The sequence below is a fragment of the Pithys albifrons genome, chromosome 4 (assembly GCF_047495875.1).
Source record: "Pithys albifrons albifrons isolate INPA30051 chromosome 4, PitAlb_v1, whole genome shotgun sequence".
Taxonomy (NCBI): Eukaryota; Metazoa; Chordata; class Aves; order Passeriformes; family Thamnophilidae; genus Pithys; species Pithys albifrons.
This window is the reverse complement of record NC_092461.1, coordinates 27,475,798-27,495,497: the sequence shown is the minus strand read 5'-3', so window position 1 is coordinate 27,495,497 and position 19,700 is coordinate 27,475,798. Positions and strand designations below refer to the sequence as shown.

The window sequence follows — 19,700 nt, the reverse complement described above, 5'->3', positions numbered from 1 at the left end:
GCTAGAAGTGTGCAGTCTTCCTTGCCAGAAGAGTGTGCTTTAATGTGCAAGGCAGGCAAATGGGGATCTTCAGATGCAAGTTCTGACCTCTAAGAGTGGTTGTCTAGGAAAGGTGTGGGGTCTTCTCGACAACATATCGCACATATTCACCCCAGGGCAGTGCTCTAAGCTGGCCCCCAAGGGCCCCTTCCAACTTGTATCTGTCCATGTGCTTTGGAGCCTAGTGAGGTGTGATCATGGAGAAAGTGGCCCTCTCCATTTCAAGATGAGAGAGCCATGAGCAGTATTTCAGCAAAGACTGAGTTAATGCTAATAAAAAGGCAATATGCCAGGGTTGTGAGAGACTGACAGTTAGGGGACCTGTATAGATTAGATTTCCCAGTGCATACAAACAAGTCTTATAACAACCCTTGCAGAGATTTAATTTATAAACATGAGAAAATGTGATTTTATGAAATGTGCAACTGATAGTAAATCAGCTTACTATAATGTGAGGAAGACAACAGAGCCTATTTCTGTGGGAAATTAAAAACAAAAGAAGAGCACTGCTGTAGATACTGTATCACTGTGATTAAGGCAAATATTCTTTGGGTGTAGGTACATATGATATGCATTTGTATCCTCCCCAGTGTTTTCTAGCACTTAAAGTAATCAAAATGGAATTTGATGAAGAAATGATAGCTATTTCACTGGGCAGAGGCAGGGAAACGACTTTCTCCTAGTTTTGTGTGTCTCAATTTATGTCTCAATTTTATTTGTCTATACTCAAAGACTTAGAAACAGAAACAGCTTTTGAAAGGAAAATTAATCTTTGGCCTCTGCATGAAGATCTGAAGACAAATAACCTCAGCCTAGAGTTTGCCATGCTTATGTAACATAATCACAAGTGCTTCTCACCTTTGTAGGTGAGCTCCATGGAAACCTGAATGAAAAGCTTGCACGCTGCTTTGGGAGCAAAGCCTTCCCTTGCACATTCCACCCTTAAGTATGTTTTGGACAATTGGTTAGCACCAGCCAGAGGATACCAGGAAAATCATAATGTAGAGGAATATCTCTGACATGTTGCTTTGGCTTTTGTCCTGTTCTCCTAAAAGCACCACTTGCCCAAAAAAGGCCAGGAAAAGTTAATGCTTATGATCTAACCCCAGGGCTCATGTTTCTCCACAGACAGGACTGGAAATAGTAATGGTTTAGGTTGCCTTCATACAGGTGTTGGGTATTCCTGTTCCATAGACACTACCCAAAAGATGTGTCCTGAAGGGCTTCCCACCATCATGGCTCATAGCTGTCTTGGCTTCAGGATCAGTGAAATGATCCTCCCAAAGGGAGCAACCATCTGCAGCAACTGATTCACCTCTGCAACATTGCTCCCTGTCATAAATATTCTGGAACTTTGTCAAATGTAGTTTAAAAGGAGGAATGTTTTGGCTTCACTGAGTTTGGGCTCTTTCCTGTGGTTCTGCACCATTATGTTCTGCAGTCTCCTCCGGGTTTTTTACTATTCTCTGCCTGGTTGTGCTGTTTGTTGTTCTTGAATCTACACAAAAGCAGTAAGTGCCCTAGGGGCAGTGTGCCATAGTTACTCCTCCAGATCCTAGACATGTCTTCCCCGCTGCCTTAGTTCTTGCCGTGGGAAGGATTTCCCATTTTCACCAATGTGACTGTTGCCACTGCTGCCCCAGTTATTCCTACACCTACTGACTGCATCTGTTTGAAAGTGCTGTTCCACAATGCATCCCAGGTCAAGTGAAAGCTGCAAGTGCTCTGGTATTATGTTATTTTGGATTCAGAGTATTTATTTAAACTTCTCCTGGGACACCCTTTGATACAGCCTGGACATTGGATAGTGAATAGGTAGTGTCAACAGGTAAAATTGAAATCCTGATCGTGATCACAGAGTAACAGGCATTTCCATTAGAACAAGAACCTTGCAAATATACTCATTCTTACTTTTCATTGTTGCTCAGGAGTGTGAATGGAGAAAAATTTGCTACTGATTGCATTCTTGTTTTCATGGCTTATTTTGTGTTTCACAGAGTAGATGGGCTTTCTCATTACTTAAGCAGGCAGAGTAAATTGGATTGAAATTTATTGTATACTAACTTTTTTTAAAGATACAGTGTGACGCTTGCCCTACATTTTGAATTACAAAGACGCAAGCACAAGAAGAACTTCAGATCTCATTTCTGGGGCAATCATAATGCCCTTTCAAGGACAGCCTCTCCATAGATAGGCCACATTCCATGGGCATGTCTAGGTGTTCCTCTCACAGGACAGGCATCTCATCTTCCTTCAGATGGCGGTTTGGAGCTCCAGTCTCTTGCTAGGGAGTGGGATTCTTTCTGTAGGTTGAACCAGCATCAGCATTTGCAGCACTGTGGGCAGGGGTGACTGGCTGTTCTCTCAGGGCCAGCTTTAGTAACAGAGCAGGGGGGAAGTGAAGTATTTTAATAGTGGGCTAATATGAATTGACCTCAGATGGCATTTCAGTCATCTGACATGTGAGCTACACCAGATGCTGACCCAAAATTAAATATACTGAATTAGGGTAAAAGCTTTTAGGAACAAACGAAACCAAACCCCAAAACAAGAGACCCAGAATATATGTGTGCATGTTATTTTTGCCCAGTTTTCTCCCACCTACACAAACCTGTGTGAGGAGCACTAGCTATTTATCTTAAATTGCCTGTCAGGACTTTCTTCCTCTGTGAGAAATCCAGCCAGAAGCAGAGATGCAGATGCAATAATGCTCAGGTAGCACCTACACAGTGGTCCGATTATGTCATGCTTGCAGAGTGTCAGATCTGTCAGGTGTCCTTCTGCAGTGGTGACAGCGGAAGGCAGAACAACCAGAGCCAGCTGGTACATTTGATGCTGAAGATTTCAGTGTGACAGGATTTAGTAAATGAAAACTGAGCCAACAGTCATCAGGAGAGAGATTATTTGACACAGGAGAAAGACTTGTCTGCTACATCAGCTTGCTCTTTACCTGGGTATTTTGGCTCCCTTTTATTTTCTTAGGAGAGAGCAGGTAGGAATAAAGATGTAGGGAAAAGAGAAACCATTAAAAATATTTGCTGAACCAAACTTACTTGGCCAACTGACTGCCAAATTGAGCAGATTTTTGATGTCACACTTAGGTAGATAACTAGCTTGAAGAGACTTGAAAATATCTCGGGCAACATCCCAGCTTCCAACAAGCCACATGAACATGTCAGCTTCCACCAGGTCACAGTCTGCTTTTCTGGGATAAGCAAAATTGAGGATTGACAAGAATTGCATTTCTTGGATTTTACTTGCTCTTATTTGAAACATATGCACTAGGGTCAAGTATTGGCTGCACAGTCAATAGTTAACTTCAAATGAAGTAGAAAATGTGCCCTTCTAGTTAGGTATAGACTATTGAAATTCTAGGCATTATGTAGGTAATAAAACAGTTTTAAAAGCAGAAGAAAACTTATATGTCTAAACCAATACAAAGTAAAAGGTCAGTCATCCATTAGTCTCTGGGAGGAGAGAATAATGCAAGTAATGGTCAAACTCTACAGAGCCACTTTAAGAGACAAACTGAATTTTTGGCAAATGAGGTGTGTAGCCGTAGACCTGAAACCAAACTTTTGCTGCCAACATTAATGAATAGTGCTTAAAGCTGATGCAAAATAGGACAAGTTAGACCTTTGACATTGTTCTCACAACAGGTTCTTTTTAAAACACTGCCTTTGCATGCAAAAGTTTGTTGGATTCATCCATTATGCATGTCCTAGAAATTTGATAAAGGTCTTGTATGTTCCTTCTAAGAGGGTAAAGCCAGCTGCAGTACCCAATTGTAAAGTTCTGGTTACTGACTTGAAATTTCATTAAGTGTATTATTTGGTATTCCCCTGTCTTGAATCTTTTGGAGAGGAATTTAAAAATGCCAGTCCTCTCTGATTTTAATGAACATTAGAGACAGCACACAATTATTCAGAAAAAAAAGGGCTCAAAGTTTTGTTATCAGGTCCTCTAGTAAAAATTCCATCTCTCTAGTGATAACATAATGTGTTATAGGCAGAATTGCATAGAAGTAGCCCTAGATATTTTTGAGAAGTATTTTAGGAATATGACTTACTTCAACTAACCTGTTCATGTGCCTACCAAGACTGTGCTCTGCCTGGAATTGTTCTGTGGGTTTTTTTCCTGTTATTTCTAAAAGAAGGGTTAGCAATACCTGTGGCTTTATTTTAATCACATTTGAAGAACTGCACATTTTCATCTACTACATTAGATTTAGTGGTTCATTAAGAACTCAGGAGAAGGTGATGTCACCAACAGTCTGTCTTTCAGCATCTGAATTTCCCAGTTATCCCATCATATTAGGTGTGAATAAGCCATCTCAAAATAGGATGCATCTGAAATATGTATGATCAAGCTACATGGTGTATTAAATATTGCCATTAGTATTATTACTACCAAGTTCTGTGTGGTTTCATTGACAAGCTACACAGATCTTTGTAGAAGTATGCTCTCTTGTGAATACAGATGTTACTGATAAACTTTTATTATTGATTTTTATTCACACAAGAATTGTACAAAATAGAGCCATATTAAAAAGTGGAGACCTTGCCCTGGTTTATATTGTCTTCCTTTATTCCAGATTTAATGGGAAATCTAACAGGAAATTAGACTGAAAGATTACCAACTGCATGGCTGGCATGCCATGAAAGATCAGGTGTTTGTGCCTTTCATATTGCACCCCTAAGTAGCTTTATCAATTATCTGAGATTTCTTGTGGATTTACGGATATCAAGTAGGACATGAGGAGCTTCAGGAATAAAAATATTGAAAGGTACATGGGGTAGAAAAGCTACACAAGTTTTCTTACAGTGTTTGAAATTTGAGTATGAAGAGCCTTTTACTTTGTCATCTAAAAGTGAAAAAGGAAAAGGCTACAGAAGCTAAACCATCTGTACACAGCCCTGTTGACTGCTCATTTCCTAAGGATCTTTCCATGGAAGCATTTAGGACAATTGTTTTTCCAGTGAGTGCCTCTAGAGTATTTTGTCATGTCAGCCAGGCATTCCCCAGGAGTATAAATTAATGGCAACATATTTCTTACAAAAGTCCCTTTTGTATTTTGCCAGTTTACCTTACCTGGTACACAGGGTGTCTCCAGGGAAGATTATTCAGGAAGTTATCTACCTGGCTGTCATTTTTACATAAAAAAAGATCAGTAAAAGCAGAGAGGGAAAGGAAAAGAAGTGCTCAGGTCTTTCTGACTGTCCTGCTTAGAAGGAAAAACTTAGTTACCCCAGGGCCAAAATCCTATGGAGCTGTTTTCTCTGGCATGAGGTCTGTACTATGGAAAGATTTGTCTCTCTGTGGAGGAATCATAGTGCCATGCCTCTTGACAGAATATTATTTCTTAAAACCATGTTTACCCTGTGGCCTTGTCAGAAGTGGATTACCATCCTCCACAGACTCTGGTATTCTGTAGTTGTACAAAGCCAGAAGGAAGTGCTTGTGCTTGTGAAACTGCGGGAAATAATTCAGCTGTTTACATGTGATGAGAAGCTTTTAAATTAGACTGCCTGAAATTGGTTAACTGTTTCTCTTTAAGTTGAAGCTGCCAGAAATATTTCACTTTTGACAGAAGAAAAGAGGGAGAAAGAGCTTATGATGAAGAAACCATTTTATTTAGCATAATGTAAGGCTATTTACCTATTACTGGCAACAACAACTGGGAAATTCAGCATCTCTAAGAAGTTTAAATTAAAAAATTGTAACTCTATATACCTTGATACCAATTATGACATCATCACAAACATCATCACAAGACAGCTAAAGTTGACTATTCATATCAGAGACCACAATCTTCCACAAATTGTTTGAATACAGTTTTGCGCACTCACTAGTGGTTTTGGCATCTGCAGCTTAAATACAATTTGAATTGACATTAATGAATAGATGGAATTATCTATATCCCAGGAAAGGTTAAATTTGGCAGCCACGGATATTCCAAATGTAACACATAGTGTTTTCAGGAAAGAACAAACTGGAGTAAGACAGATGAAAACATTTGGAGGCTCAGGCATTCAGGTCAGAGCACATCACAGAAAAGAGATTTGGCAGACATCAAGGATGGAGAAGTTGGTATTTTCTACAGCTTTTTTGCTATGTTGACAGTGCAGCTTTAGTTTCAAAAATTAATCCTGTCTCACTGGAAGAGTAGAAAAGAACAGTAGGAAAAATGTTCATTTCTGCTTCAGGGATGCAGTTTCTTTTGAAGTCAATGGGAGTTGCTTGCTTGTATGGTCTTTGGAAGGGAAAAAAAATCAAATGACTGCAACAAAAAGGCTACACTTACACTTGAAATGGAAGGACTTCACCACAGTTATGTGATGATACCCTACCTGGTTAGTTCATTCAGAGAACTGTTCATTCAGACTGCTGTGTAATTGACTAGACTGAGGTTTGGATGGTTGGTTGGCGGGATGTTCCTGGTTGGCCTCATTGCCATGGCCCTGTCAGCACACATCAGCTGTAACCCATAGGAACTAAATACTTGTTAAAACAAGTCATATTTCATCCTTCATGCTTTTTGAATCTAATCTTGTTGTAACAGTTTCCTGGGTGTACCAGATGATTGATGCTGTCACACTGCAGATAAAATCTATCATTCTGTCATTTTTATTCCATATTTTAGAAGCATTTTGGCTCAAGCTGGGATCTGAAGAAATGTTACACATTTTTTATATGATTCACCTTAGTTATAAAAATAATCCATCTAATTCTCAGTGATTCATTGGCAGACATTTCTTAAATAGGGACCTAGAATGAATTAGTGTGTTATTGTACCTGAATATGTCTTAAAAGACATGTGCTGTATTTCTTTCTAAATATGCTACAAGGAAATATAAATTAATGTAGTATGAGAACCTTGTCAAATACATGAACAGAGATGATTTACGTTTAACCGTGGGCATATTTGGCCTCGTTTCATAATAAAAGTCATCAACTAATATCAGCTATTCACAACAATTATATGTGATGTTGTGAAAAGCTTGTTACACTGAAAAAACTTTTGAGCTCCTGAACTTTGAACATATGATGTCAGGATTTTTTACCCCTAAAGATGGCCTGCAAGGACTGTGCTTTGTTCAAATCAGTGCTGAGGCCTCAAAGCAGTATTGCAGTGTTCTTGTATCATCTATGATTACTAGCAAGTCAGAAGATTATTCTGAAAAGGGAAAAGACTGACTTCTGGTATATCAGGAGTTCCATTATATACATTAGAAACAGAGGCTTACTTTGTCTTCAAGTCTGCTTGACTTGAATTTAGTCTATATTAAACTAGTTTGCCTGTGTAACAGGTCACAAGCTACTCCTGCTGAATCCAGAGAAATAAAGTCCAGCTTGAGGTGAAAGCAATGACAGCTGAACTTGTTCCTTCAGAAACCAGCTGCAGAAGATTGTGTTGGGTACACTTCCACAGGTGCTACATTATTTACTCTCTCTGTTTCGACAGGCCTTGAACAGGGGCATCGCTGCTGTCAAGGAGGATGCTGTGGAAATGTTGGCCAGCTATGGGCTGGCATACTCCCTGATGAAGTTCTTCACGGGGCCGATGAGTGACTTCAAAAATGTAGGTCTGGTGTTCGTGAACAGCAAGCGAGACAGGACCAAAGCAGTTTTGTGCATGGTTGTGGCTGGCGCTGTAGCTGCTATATTTCATACCTTAATAGGTAAGGTCACTTCACATCTAGTTAACATGTCTTTTAATTTTCTTCCCTTGTCCATTCTTCAAACTGATTAATCTGTAGCCTTAATATTTCATTTGTAAGTGCAACAGGAGATGCAAAAGAGGTTAAATCTCTTGGGCTGGTATCATGCTCATCACACAATTTTTATTACTTTTTAAACAGGTTGTTAAGGAGCAAATTCCACCCACAGGGCCCTCCTGCCTGGCAGCTAAACATGATGATGATGATCTCTTTCAGTCAGGTGTGTGAGCAGAACTTCGGCAAGGTTGACAGGTTGCCTGAAGCTGATAGCTCAGTATTCCTGTTAGGTAGTGATCGTTAACTAGCAGTGCCTTCTGGAATGGATTTGGCAGGACTTCAAGGAGTGCTTGGGTAGGGTTGTTGGTCAGTTCTTGGTAGAATTGTCAGCATACTCCCTCTGTACCTATTCCTTAGCTACCTACCTCACAGTACAAAACTTGAAGCAAGTAGGTGCCAACATCCTCATTAAAATGTCAGGTATTTCTATGACTGCTAGTCATCATCCACTTCTGTTGAAAAATTAATCTGTAAGTGAGGAAGTAGTTACTAAGAGCACTTTATACCAAACTGAGACCAGTTCCCTGAGTGTACTCCGAAACAAAGAAAATACACAAGCAGACATGAACTGAACATAAAAAACAAGGCAGCCGCTGGATTTGCCAGTTTCTGAGAGCCTGGAGAAGTGGAATATCAACAAAAGCATCAGCCGCAGCAGTAAAAAACCATGTGACTTGGAAGACTTTTAACTTCATCCTGCCCAAGAACTGTACCAGATACTCTGCACCTTCTGGCTCATTCTACAGAGTAGAAATCTCTGGACCACAACAACAAAAAGCAGAAGATGCTGGAGGAAGAAGCAGAAAGTGCATTGCATTGAGCAGGTAAAATCCTAAAAGCTGAGAGTCTTGAGGGGTGGGAGGGAAAAGGTAATGTGACAGCCTATGGAGCCTCATTTGGTTGATAGGCAGTAGCATTGAATTGGATGACCAGCAGTAAGGGATCATTCCATCACATTAAAATGGGAGATGTAAGACTAATGGCAATATCCTGAGTTACTGTGAACTCACAGAGTGGCCTGGAAGTGAGACAGCATTCATTATCTGTCTGTTAGTCTCTCAAGAGCAACATGTGCTACTGTTCAGCATACAGAGTAAAATAGACTAGATTAGACTAGAATAGAATAGCACTATTTCTGTTCCTGCCTGAGTAGGTGCAAGATCCACCTGGTAAATTCAAATGCCCCCTGCTCTTATCCTTTAACAGGCTGCCAGCTATAGTCATCAGCTTTATGTGCCTCCCAAGTGCTACAGTTTGTTGACCATCTTTTATTCCACCAGTGATACAGGAGCCCTGTGCTATTTACCTTTGCTCCATGTTATGGTCATATTAAGTGCTTACAGTAATGGCTCACTACAAATGGTAACTGTAGTACTAGGGGTAAGCTGATGCTTATTTTATAAACTGAATCCATGCATTCAAGCTAATTTAGTTCACTGATAGTGATTGGTTACTTCCTCAATATGTTTATATTTGAGGCTGCTTTATTGAGTCAGTATTATAAACTTCAGGCCATTTGTACATTTGGCTCTCACATTTCTTTGCTTGGAATGTTTCTTCAGCCCCCAGAGCCACTCTTCCAGTTCCTCACTTGCTTTCCTGCCAGTGCTGGTCAAAGTTTTTGGCTTTGCCAGCTGGATAAAATATTATTTTGTAGTCATCCAGTATTTTATTTTAAGCTAGGATAGATTTTAACAAAATTTAAAAGTATAACTATCAAATTCCCAGGTGAAAGACATAACTGGATTTTCCATGTGGGACTTCCTGTTGAAAAGAGATGTTTGGAACAACGATTTGAAAACCTGCCAGATAAGTTTCTTGCCTTTGCCTGGAAGTAGAGCCCTGCTGAGTTCAGAACCTCTGAAATGCCCTCTGCAGATACTGGGGAAAAAAAGAAAAAAGGAGCCTGTGCTTGCCATGCTTTAAGTCATGAATTAAAGGGCTACACACAATCTTTCAGCTGCTTATGGTAACGGACTACAAAATATTTTTTAGTAGTTTAACTTGCCTATGCCTGAAAATATGCAAAGGCCACAGCAGAGACTGGCAGAGCGCCCAGGAGAATAGTTAGTCAGATTCTAGCACCAATTGCCTGGGTGATGTTGCCAAGTTTTATGTTCCAAGTTTCCTCTGAACCTGTTTCAAGTCCTGATTATTCTGCTCTGACCCACAGATGCACAGCCTGCGTAGCAAGAAGAAGAGGAGGAGTCCAGTGACAGGCAGTCTCCTCGGACCTGCAACTACTCCCCAGCAGCTGCAAGTCTATCACAGACTATCTACAGGAGACACAAATACAGGGTATTGATGCTTGGTGAATGAAAAAGACAAAGAAACAACACTCAGGGGACTGAATTTCTTCCACAGGCCATGAATATAGGGCTAAGGAAGATGACATGACTGTCTGCCGTGGACTGTCAAAGCCCAGGAAGAAACAGAAAACAAAAAGCCCAATGAAAGACGAAGTCAGAAGAAGGAAGAAAACAAGTGGTGGTAGAAACACACTGACCACAATGAATCACCACATTTCCTACTGTGATAGAGACTATTTGCAGTCTACACACACAGCTTCTCACAAACAGCAGCCTCTACTCATTTAAAATACCAAAACAGACTGTTTCACCCACCTGACTCATGCTTCATTGCTTCAGCACTAGCTCCCCACTACTGCTTCCCCACTGAGCCTCACATAATCCTCTATGGGAGCGATTGGCTGAGCTAAACCACTCAAACTCACAGCTGCAAGCTCTGAGTCCCTAAGTCATCACCCCATCACATTCCTATGAACGTCTGCAAAGTCCTGACCAACAGTTGTATCACTTCCCTGTACAGGTATCAGTAAGAGCTGAGAACCAAGTTGACCGAGGGGATTTGAAACAATATTCTCATCCCACTTGTAGTGCTGCTGCAAACCTTGGTCAGTACAGTATTCCTAGATTTGCTCTTTCAGGTGTGTTCTGGAAATAGAAGATAGTATGCTGCCTTCCTTCCTTTGGGCTATTTTAGAGGTAGCTACTGCCACCAGTTTGGGTTTCCTGGTGGGAAGTTCACCATGTAGCCAGGGTTTGAAGTGTCTCATTATTTCAGAGATTGCCATTTTGGTGGCTGTAAGAGAAGGTATTCAAGATGCTAAGCCTGTCTGTGCATATTTTTGACATCTTACTAAGTTGCCGGCTTGACAGAGGAGAAAAGTAATTTATATAACTTCATGCTAACATAAAGCATTTCTTAGTGCTGCTGGTAAGCCCTCCATACTAAGTTGATACCTTCTAACACCAGTGTCATGGAGGACATGCACATTTTCTTTGGCAATAAAACAGCATTTTTCAGCTTTTTACTGGTTTACTGAGAAATGGAAAGTTTATTTCCCTTTGAATAACTCTCTGAGGTTCTGGAAATGACAAGGCAGAAGTTACTTAGAGGAAACATCCTTTATGCTTAAGCAGACATCCATAACTGGTGCCTACTACACCTGATTAAAAACACATGACGGATCTTGGTCATCACCAGGAAAAAAGAGTTGGAACTTTAGTAGCCAATAAACTTTAGTATAGATTCATTTCAGTAATCTATATCAGACTGGAGGGACAAGAAATGCGAGTGATCTGGTTTGTGCCCATTCATTACTAACAGGCTAGTGGGCATGGGCCATCAAAGCATAGATTAAACCAGGGAAAATTTAGTAGTCTCTAGTAATTCCACTACTTTTGAACTTCCCAGATGAATAGTCACTGTATGTACATGAAAGATCTGCATAAGAAGTGGGACATAGGTGTAAGCCCACAAATTCCAGTGTAACACTAGTGGAATTTTCTAGAGACTATGAGTTATAGAGTGGGTTATGGTGAGCTGAGCTATTTTATTCAGTCAGTCTTGTTCCAATGTGCCCACTTTACTGGCTCTTACTAAACGTTTTGCCCTGGAAAAAAATTGATAGCACAGGAACACAAATCAGCATATAATCCAGACTTGTGCGCTTTTTTTCCCTTTCTAAATGAAAATAAAATGTTATTCATTAAAAATTCGTCCTACTTCAGCATCTTCACATAGCCATTGTTAGAGCAGTTAACATGCTCCTCTGGATGCCCTAACCCTTCTCCCACAACAAGGGCAGTTTCTTCCCAGCAGGGTGCTAAGGGCAAAGGAAGAAGGCCTATAACCAAAGCACGTTTAGATAGCAATGACTGTGTTTTATAAAACAGCCAAATTTTGAGCATTATGAGATGTTGGCTTAACTGAAGATATTTCAGATACCAACTGTCATTGATAGATTTGGTAAAATCAACTAACGCAATTTTGGAATTAGAGCTGAGCATGGAGAGAAGTGATTGCAATAATCAGTCTGCATTGAGATGCTTCTAAGCTGTTTTGCTGGTTTTTTAAATTCATGTATTTCTATAAGCAAAAAAAAAATCACAAAGGCTTAAACAGTTCGATCATCTGGGCTTTCACAAGGGGAACACAGGCTTTTTGTTCTGTTTTAAATCAGGCTAATCAAAACATGGAGAAATCTATATACCCCATGCCATCTCTAAATGAAGATTTGCTATTTAGTTTTGGTTTCCAAATCAACTTAGCTGAACAAATTAGCTCAGTTGGTTAGAGTATGGTGCTAGTATCATCAAAGTCATGGGCTTCATCTCAATACAGGCCATTCTCTTCTGAGCTGGACTCAGTGGTGCCTGTGGGTCCTTCCAACTCAGAATAGTCTGTGCTTGTGATTGAGAAATTCACCATCAGCACCAGTTTTGGCTTTGTGAACCGTCTTTCTGACAAGCAGCAAAATAGGTTTTCTTACTTCTCAAGTCTCCGAGTTCATTTTTAATACTGGCAGCAAAGTATGAAAATGGAATGTGTCTACAAAGAATACACTTTAACCCAAAAGACATTTTTTGGAGGTTTTTTCCTCTGGTAAAGCTACTATTGACATATGTAGCTCCCTGTCTGAAAGTAAATGGTATCACTTCCTTTGAGGGTTTCTTTTTTTTTTCTTTATCATTTAAGTATAACGTGTTCAATAGTAGTCAGCTCCAAAATAACTGCAATACAGCTATTTGACTGAGGCTGCTGGCATCACAGAGAGGGTGTTCAGTTGTTTTAAGAATGTCTGAATTTTATGTGGCAATAATTGGCTTGTTAGAGAAATCAGTGTAGGGAAGAGAGATCGAATTATGTATGCAGTTTCGATGTCGTTTCTTAAGCTTCTGGATCTTAAAACACAACTGGAAAAACCAAAACTAAGAATTCCTGCTTAACTTCTGTAGCAAAACTGATCCATAGTCATAGCAAAATAAATGAAGTATTAGAGGAAAGCAAGCAGGCAGCTTGTCTTGGAGTTGGACTTCTCTGTTTTGGTTAAAATGATGCAAGAAATGGAAAGCACCATCTGCTTTAGATTTGGCTCTGTTGTCTGTGTTATTAATTTTGTACTGTTCTTCATAATAAGTTCGTAAGGTTGGCCAAGGTTAAGTTCTAATTGCATCAGCAATTGCTTGATTCACAGCTCAGTGACACATGCCTGTGTATTTGTCAGCAAATCTCAGCTTGCTGAGTCCTTCTTTTTGAGGATGGAAACATTCATGAACATCAGCAAAAGTGATTGTGTGCTTTCACTGACATGTGAAATAGTTGGCCATTTTGAAAATAATGTTTTAAGTTTAACCGTCATGATTTTTAAAACCAAAATCATATTAAAAAGTGTGGTTAGACCTTTGTTTTGATGGGGGAAGGAAAAAAAATCTTAAAGAGCTCAATGGTGATATCCTTAGAAATCTTAAAAATGTCATGCTGTGGGCTATGATATCCGTCCCTTCAAAATGTCCTGCTAATAAACTGCAACCCTGTGGTAAACTGTTTGGTCCTAGAAGTGAGAGGAATTTTCTGTGATAGCACACTTTAAAAGACACACAAAACAAACAAAAAACCCAACTAAACATCTCAATGGTTTTTAGAGCCAAAAAAGTTACTTATTACTCACTTTCTAAATACTAAAAGTCTCACTTGAAACAAGAGAAGTGCAAGGGTGACTTCTGCAGCATGTTGTGTTTCTACCATTGCACTGCTGGAGGAGGCTCCACCACAGAAGCAGGTTTCTCAGCACGTGGACTCTGATTTTGTCAGTCCCTATATGAAGGATAAGGTGGCATGTTTCCTGCAGCAGTTTTTAAGTTTTTGTGCAGAAATGTAAAGCAACTTTAATGGAACTTAAGAGAAAACTCAATGAATCTGACCCTCACATGCAGCTTGCCTCACATACCTACCAGATTTCTCTCCTTCACTTAAATGACTCAGTTCAGAAGGGTCCACGTACTGCCCTGCCATAAAAGCAGATTTCCACAAGGACTTACCATGCAAAAATCAATGGATAGCAGAGAGTTTTCTAAACACTGATCAAAGATTGGTGCATAGGTATTCATGCACAAATCAAAAGAAGCTGTGCTTGATGTTTAACTGAAGTGCAAGAAGCACCTGAACACTTTAAGGAACTAAACTTGCCTCCCTGAACTTAGGAAAGGTTGGAGTTCTGATTTAAAGTTCCTCCCCAACCTCCTTCAAAAGGAAGCAAGGCTGGAAGTGTCTCAGGAATGTGGCTAAACAACTTGGGATTTAGTGGGTAAACTCAGAGACTGTGAGTCTGTCTAACAGTCGTAGTTCAGAGAGAAGACATATATGTAGGGAGCAGCACAGGGAAAGGGGGAGTTTTTAACATTTTTAGCATCTTTTGGGCAGTTCTGGTTGTCTGGAATGAGGTTTGTGCCTGTTCCCAGTGCTGTAATATCACTCCTACTCTGCTATCTCATTTACACTGCTTTGTTCACACTCAAATAGTCCTTTCAGTTCTGTGAGTCATTTAACTGCTGTATCCCTAAGCCATTGCAAAACAATGATGACTTAAACTCCTGTTTAATTGCTTCCAAATACTGTTCATGAGTTATGAGAGACAGTTTTAGGCTACGAAGATTCAATTGGATGACTAGTGTTAGCATTTGTCAATCCAGTTATGAAACCTGCATGCGTAAAAAGGGTAACTTTCCTGAAATACCCTATATGAAGATGCGTACAAAGATAATGGAGTTGTTATAAATGAAAAATCAGATAGATGCTCACATTTAAAATAGCTATCTTAGAAAACACAAGTGGGAGAAAACTGAGGTAAGGTTCCCCAGGTACGAGTAATTCTGCTGTTTTGAGAGGTTGACTTTACAGCCCAATCATTCTTTAACAGCTATTACAAGTGTATAGAGGAAATTAAGTAATGAAATGCAGGCCTAGAATATAATGTATGTTTTAACCTTATAAAAGATTAAAAACTATTTGGGTTTTTTAACTGTGCATATTATGTATGTCTCCACAGTTCAGAGACTCTAGTCATTATTCCTGGTTATGGGGAGGACTGTGGGGTTATTAAAACAGCTGGATAACATGGGTATTAACAGAACTCTAAACAGCTCTTTAGAGAGCTATGTGGCAAGTCCCTGCTTCTGTGGTGTCTTCAACCCAATATCTTGGGAAGAGAGACCTGGCAAGATGAGTGTTGCTCAACACTAGAAGTTCTTGTCTTGGATTGAAATAGAACAGCAAAATAACATACTGGCAATCAGAAGTGGAAACAGCTTGATTTCCAGAGATACCTTTTTCTAACTTGTGGTTCCTGAGGTGCTGGCTGTAGATATGGAAGGAAACTAAGGCTGGTCGAGGCTGCCCAGGCACTGCAGAGCAAAGCGCACAGTGCCCTGACACGTCCCACCAGCCAAGGTGGTCATTAGGCAGAGTAACGGAGAGGCATAATGAGTGTGATTTGTTGCACGCCTTCGCAAATCATAGTATCCTTTTACAGCTTTGGGCAGGTTTATAGGTAATGTCATGAGAATGCAGTGATAATAGATGGTTTCAGCATTTATAAGGCACTATATCCCATGAAATATACAATGCCTGGTGAAAACAGCTTTTCTAACAAAGAGCCTTGATTTCATGAAGGAGCGGTAGATTTTCTGGAGTACCAGTGTGTTCGTTTAGCAAACAGATGTGGCACTATACCCATCTTCCAAACCAGCCATTTGTTACCACTCCTCTGCCAAAGGTTACTTTAAAAAGAACCGTGAGGGCACTTCTTAGTCATAAACAGCAGCTGGTGAGGCTGTAATATCCTGAAGCCCTTGCAGCTGCTTGCTAAGTGGATGTGTGTCTGAGCTCCAAAACATCACAGTATCTCACCCAGAGTGCATATGTAACCTTTATATTTCATTTCTATTCTTGTGTCTCTACAGCATATAGTGATTTGGGGTATTACATTATTAATAAGCTGCACCATGTGGATGAATCAGTGGGAAGTAAAACTCGGAGGGCCTTCCTTTATCTTGCTGCCTTCCCTTTTATGGATGCTATGGTGAGTGCCTGATTCAGAATTGAATATTATGGGGTTTGTGGCCTTAGTTTGCAAAGTCTGTTATCTGACAGGAGACTGAAAGCATGCAGAAGGAAGGTGTGTCCTTTGCAAGCAATACCTCTGGATATACCTGGACACATCATCTCCTGCTACATGAACAAAGCATCTGTGTGCACTTTAAACATTCAGAGGTCATGACAGATGTCAAAAACCTCAGCTGCTTTGTCAGTGTTACCATATGTGTATGTTGGGAAGCACTGGTCTTCTTATGAGCTGCACTGGTTGTCTGTATGTGACTTCTCATTCCCATTTGTAGTGGAAGATTTGGATTTGTCATGCATTCCCAGATCACTTGCAGAGCTCATAAGGAGTAAGACCAATATTCTCTCAAAGCAAATTTGTTGAAAAGATATTTCTTACCATCAGTTTTTGCAAGCACAGCTCAGTCCACTATGTCTCAACTGGGCAAGAGAGCCACACATGGGGTGTGCTGCTGCTTCCAAGATCACCACACTTACTGCTTATGGCACAACATAAAAACATGGCACCTCTCTTTAATGCCTCTGCTTCTGTATAAAACTGGTAAATGTCTCCACCACTTTCTCTACCACTTTGCTTGAAACAGTAGCTGAAAATAAAAAGAAGTTGGATTTTTAAGTTTTCTTTTCCAGACAGGACACAGTATAATTCAGTGGGCTATTTCAGAGTTGCATCCAGCTAGTGAAGGAGAATACGGATTTTTTTTCCTTGGATTATTTATCATGATAATCCATCCTTGTGCAGCATCTGATTTATGAAAGGGTAGTTTCCTATTAGATCTGCTCAGAAATTTCTATACAGTCTATAAAATTATTCCCATTCTCTCCATCAGCCCTGGTAAGCAGGAACTGAATGCAGCAATGCTTTCTCTGCATTAATTGCTTAACATTTGCCCAGGTTCACACCAGGTACTGCTGGTGGAAAAGAGACTTGCAGGTTTGTATACAATGTAAAAAAACAGAAAAGAGTGTTCTAGAACTTCAAATCATTCACAATATCATAATCACTTCCCAAACTTTTCTCTGGCTTTTTTCAGGCATGGACCCATGCTGGGATTCTGCTGAAACACAAGTACAGTTTCCTAGTGGGATGTGCCTCCATCTCAGATGTCATAGCTCAGGTAAAGGCTCCTCCTAGAAGTCACTATTCCCACTGTGTTATGGACCAAATGCTTTCCTAAACAGGAGCACTCTTGCACAAATAGTCTCTCTGTCTCTCTCCTCTCCTCTCATAGAGGAGAGAGAGAATAGCCTTCTCTCTCCTCTGTGAGCAAGACACCAGAAGTAATCTTGTGTGCTATTTTCTGGCTGTTTCTCCACCACGTGAAGGCTCTTTGCTGAGATTTAGGATGGTCTCACTTGACTCGATCAAGTCAGTCCCAAACCAATGTCAAGAGAAGGGAACCAGGATTATCTGGGCTAGGGTCATGTCCTCCACCACTTCCACAAACCTGTTTCATAATGGCTGAAAAACAAGTTACATGTGTATACCTCTGGGAAAAAGAAAGGTCAGGCAAAGAGACCTCTGGCTGCTACTAATCTGGAGGCTGATGGAGTACTTTGAAAGAGACCTTTCTCCTCTTGTACATTCTCCTCCGTGTTTCACACAGTTGCAATGAAATTCTGAGTTGGGAGGTCAAAGCTTGATTCTCCAGTTCCCCCATCAGTCTTTCACATCCTATCTAATCCTGTGAAATGCAGTAGCGTAAACCATCTTCTGGGTGCCAGTACAGCACTGTTCTTGTTACTGTTCCAAAAAGTGAAGGCTCAGAACTCCAGCAGGAAGAGTCTGTGCTGATAAGTCCTGGGTGATGCAGAGACCAGATGTTTTTTGAGCTTTCATTTATGAGAGAGGTATTAACTATCCTGTTGCTTTGTACTAAGCACAATGAAAAAACAACATTCATCCACACTGCTGATGGCCAGTAGCATTTGAGAACCAATATACAGCCATATATACAATCATATAACCAATGTACAGTCCCAGGACCTGAAAAGAGTTGCTGTGCTGCCCTATTACCAGCTGAATGGTAATAGTGACTGGATTAGAAAGAGGATAAAACAGTACAAAGGAAATACAAAGTCAACAACACTCAGTTCCATTTTCCATAGCATTTTCCTTCCACTAAATATGACTAAACTATAAACCAGATTGAACCATTCAGTCAGATGCTACTGTATGTTTGGCAGGTCTGCTGCACTACAGTACTGCAGTACATCCCTGAAGATAATACTAATTACTGTTAATGACCTTAGCCCTCAAGATCTGCTCTTGTTCTGATGTGACCTACAGAGTTTACTGATCCTAGGTGCATGTTGGGTCATACACAGCTAAATAAAGAAACAAATTCTTATTTTGGCCATGCCCTTTCCACAGTGGATGGTGAGTGGGGTGCCAGGGCTGTGAAGAGTTAAGACACCTGTCATATTCTCTCAACAAAACATTACAGAGCAAGAGCAAGTCCAGAAGTTGGAAAGCTGTGACTCCATACCCCAGAACTCTCTACAGCTACATCAGTTCCCTACACAGGCAATAAGTGCATAGGCAGTAGCCAATTCTCCTTGGATAGCTTCATAAAACACACTCTTTGTGACTGACATTGCTTCTGTTTACTGAAAAACAGTGTTTTTGTAGGTTTCAAAAGAGCAGTTTTGCAAACCTTCATAAGTCCTGTGGTCTGCCTCAGAAATATTTTCTCAGAAATATTTTCAGAGTGTGTGTTCTTAACAACTTCTTGAGCTCTAGGAATGGAGAACCTGCACCGGAACAATGTGTATTGTATTTATTGTAACTCACTTGAATGCCAACATTTCCTGGCAGGGTTGTCTTGATTCTGCTCTTCACAGCACCAAACACAGGGGGCTCTCCAGTTGTGTTCCCCATCCAGAGTCACTTGGAATTTAGCAGGCTTGTATACAATGTGTCCACACTGAACTTAACAAAGAGAATAATACCAAATTAATCAATTCTTTTGCATTCTGTGGATTGAGCACATAGTCTCAAGAGGCTGTCTTGTGAACTGTCCATTAGCCGAGAAGTTTCCATTTGACTTACATCAACATTGCAGTCAGCTGAAGAGCAAATAATGAAATACTGAAATTTCATTTGAAAAAGTAGAAAATTAGGTTGACATAAGACTTCTTGCTCCTAAATGTTGAAGGGAATACTTTAAAACATCTGGCTTTTTAATTGCCCCTACCCTTTCCCCAATACAAAAAAAATAGTAGGGCTTAGAAGCTGACCCCAGAAGCATGTCTTCAGCCTCAGCTTATATCAGAATAGCACGTTCTCCTGGGAGGGGTGACGCTGAGCCACATGCTTGCTGCCAGACCTTGCCAGACTTCCATGCTAACCTTCTCCTGTTTATGGCTCCTAGTTTGATACCTATTCAACCTTCAAGTACTGTTCAGTAGAGTATAAAGTTAATTCCTGTTCATCTCATGTGTATGACCAAATGCTTA

At 40.3% G+C, this 19,700-nt stretch overlaps 1 protein-coding gene across 1 annotated transcript in view; it reads left to right on the top strand.

Moving 5' to 3' along the window:
- The window catches only part of ANKH (ANKH inorganic pyrophosphate transport regulator), a 107,784-nt gene that overhangs the window by 49,447 nt on the left and 38,637 nt on the right, over positions 1-19,700 (top strand). Inside the window, exons 2-4 of the mRNA XM_071553714.1 lie at positions 7,505-7,721; positions 16,082-16,200; positions 17,276-17,359. Of these exons, the coding sequence (XP_071409815.1) occupies positions 7,505-7,721; positions 16,082-16,200; positions 17,276-17,359 (420 nt within the window). The remainder of the gene's footprint in view (positions 1-7,504; positions 7,722-16,081; positions 16,201-17,275; positions 17,360-19,700) is intronic.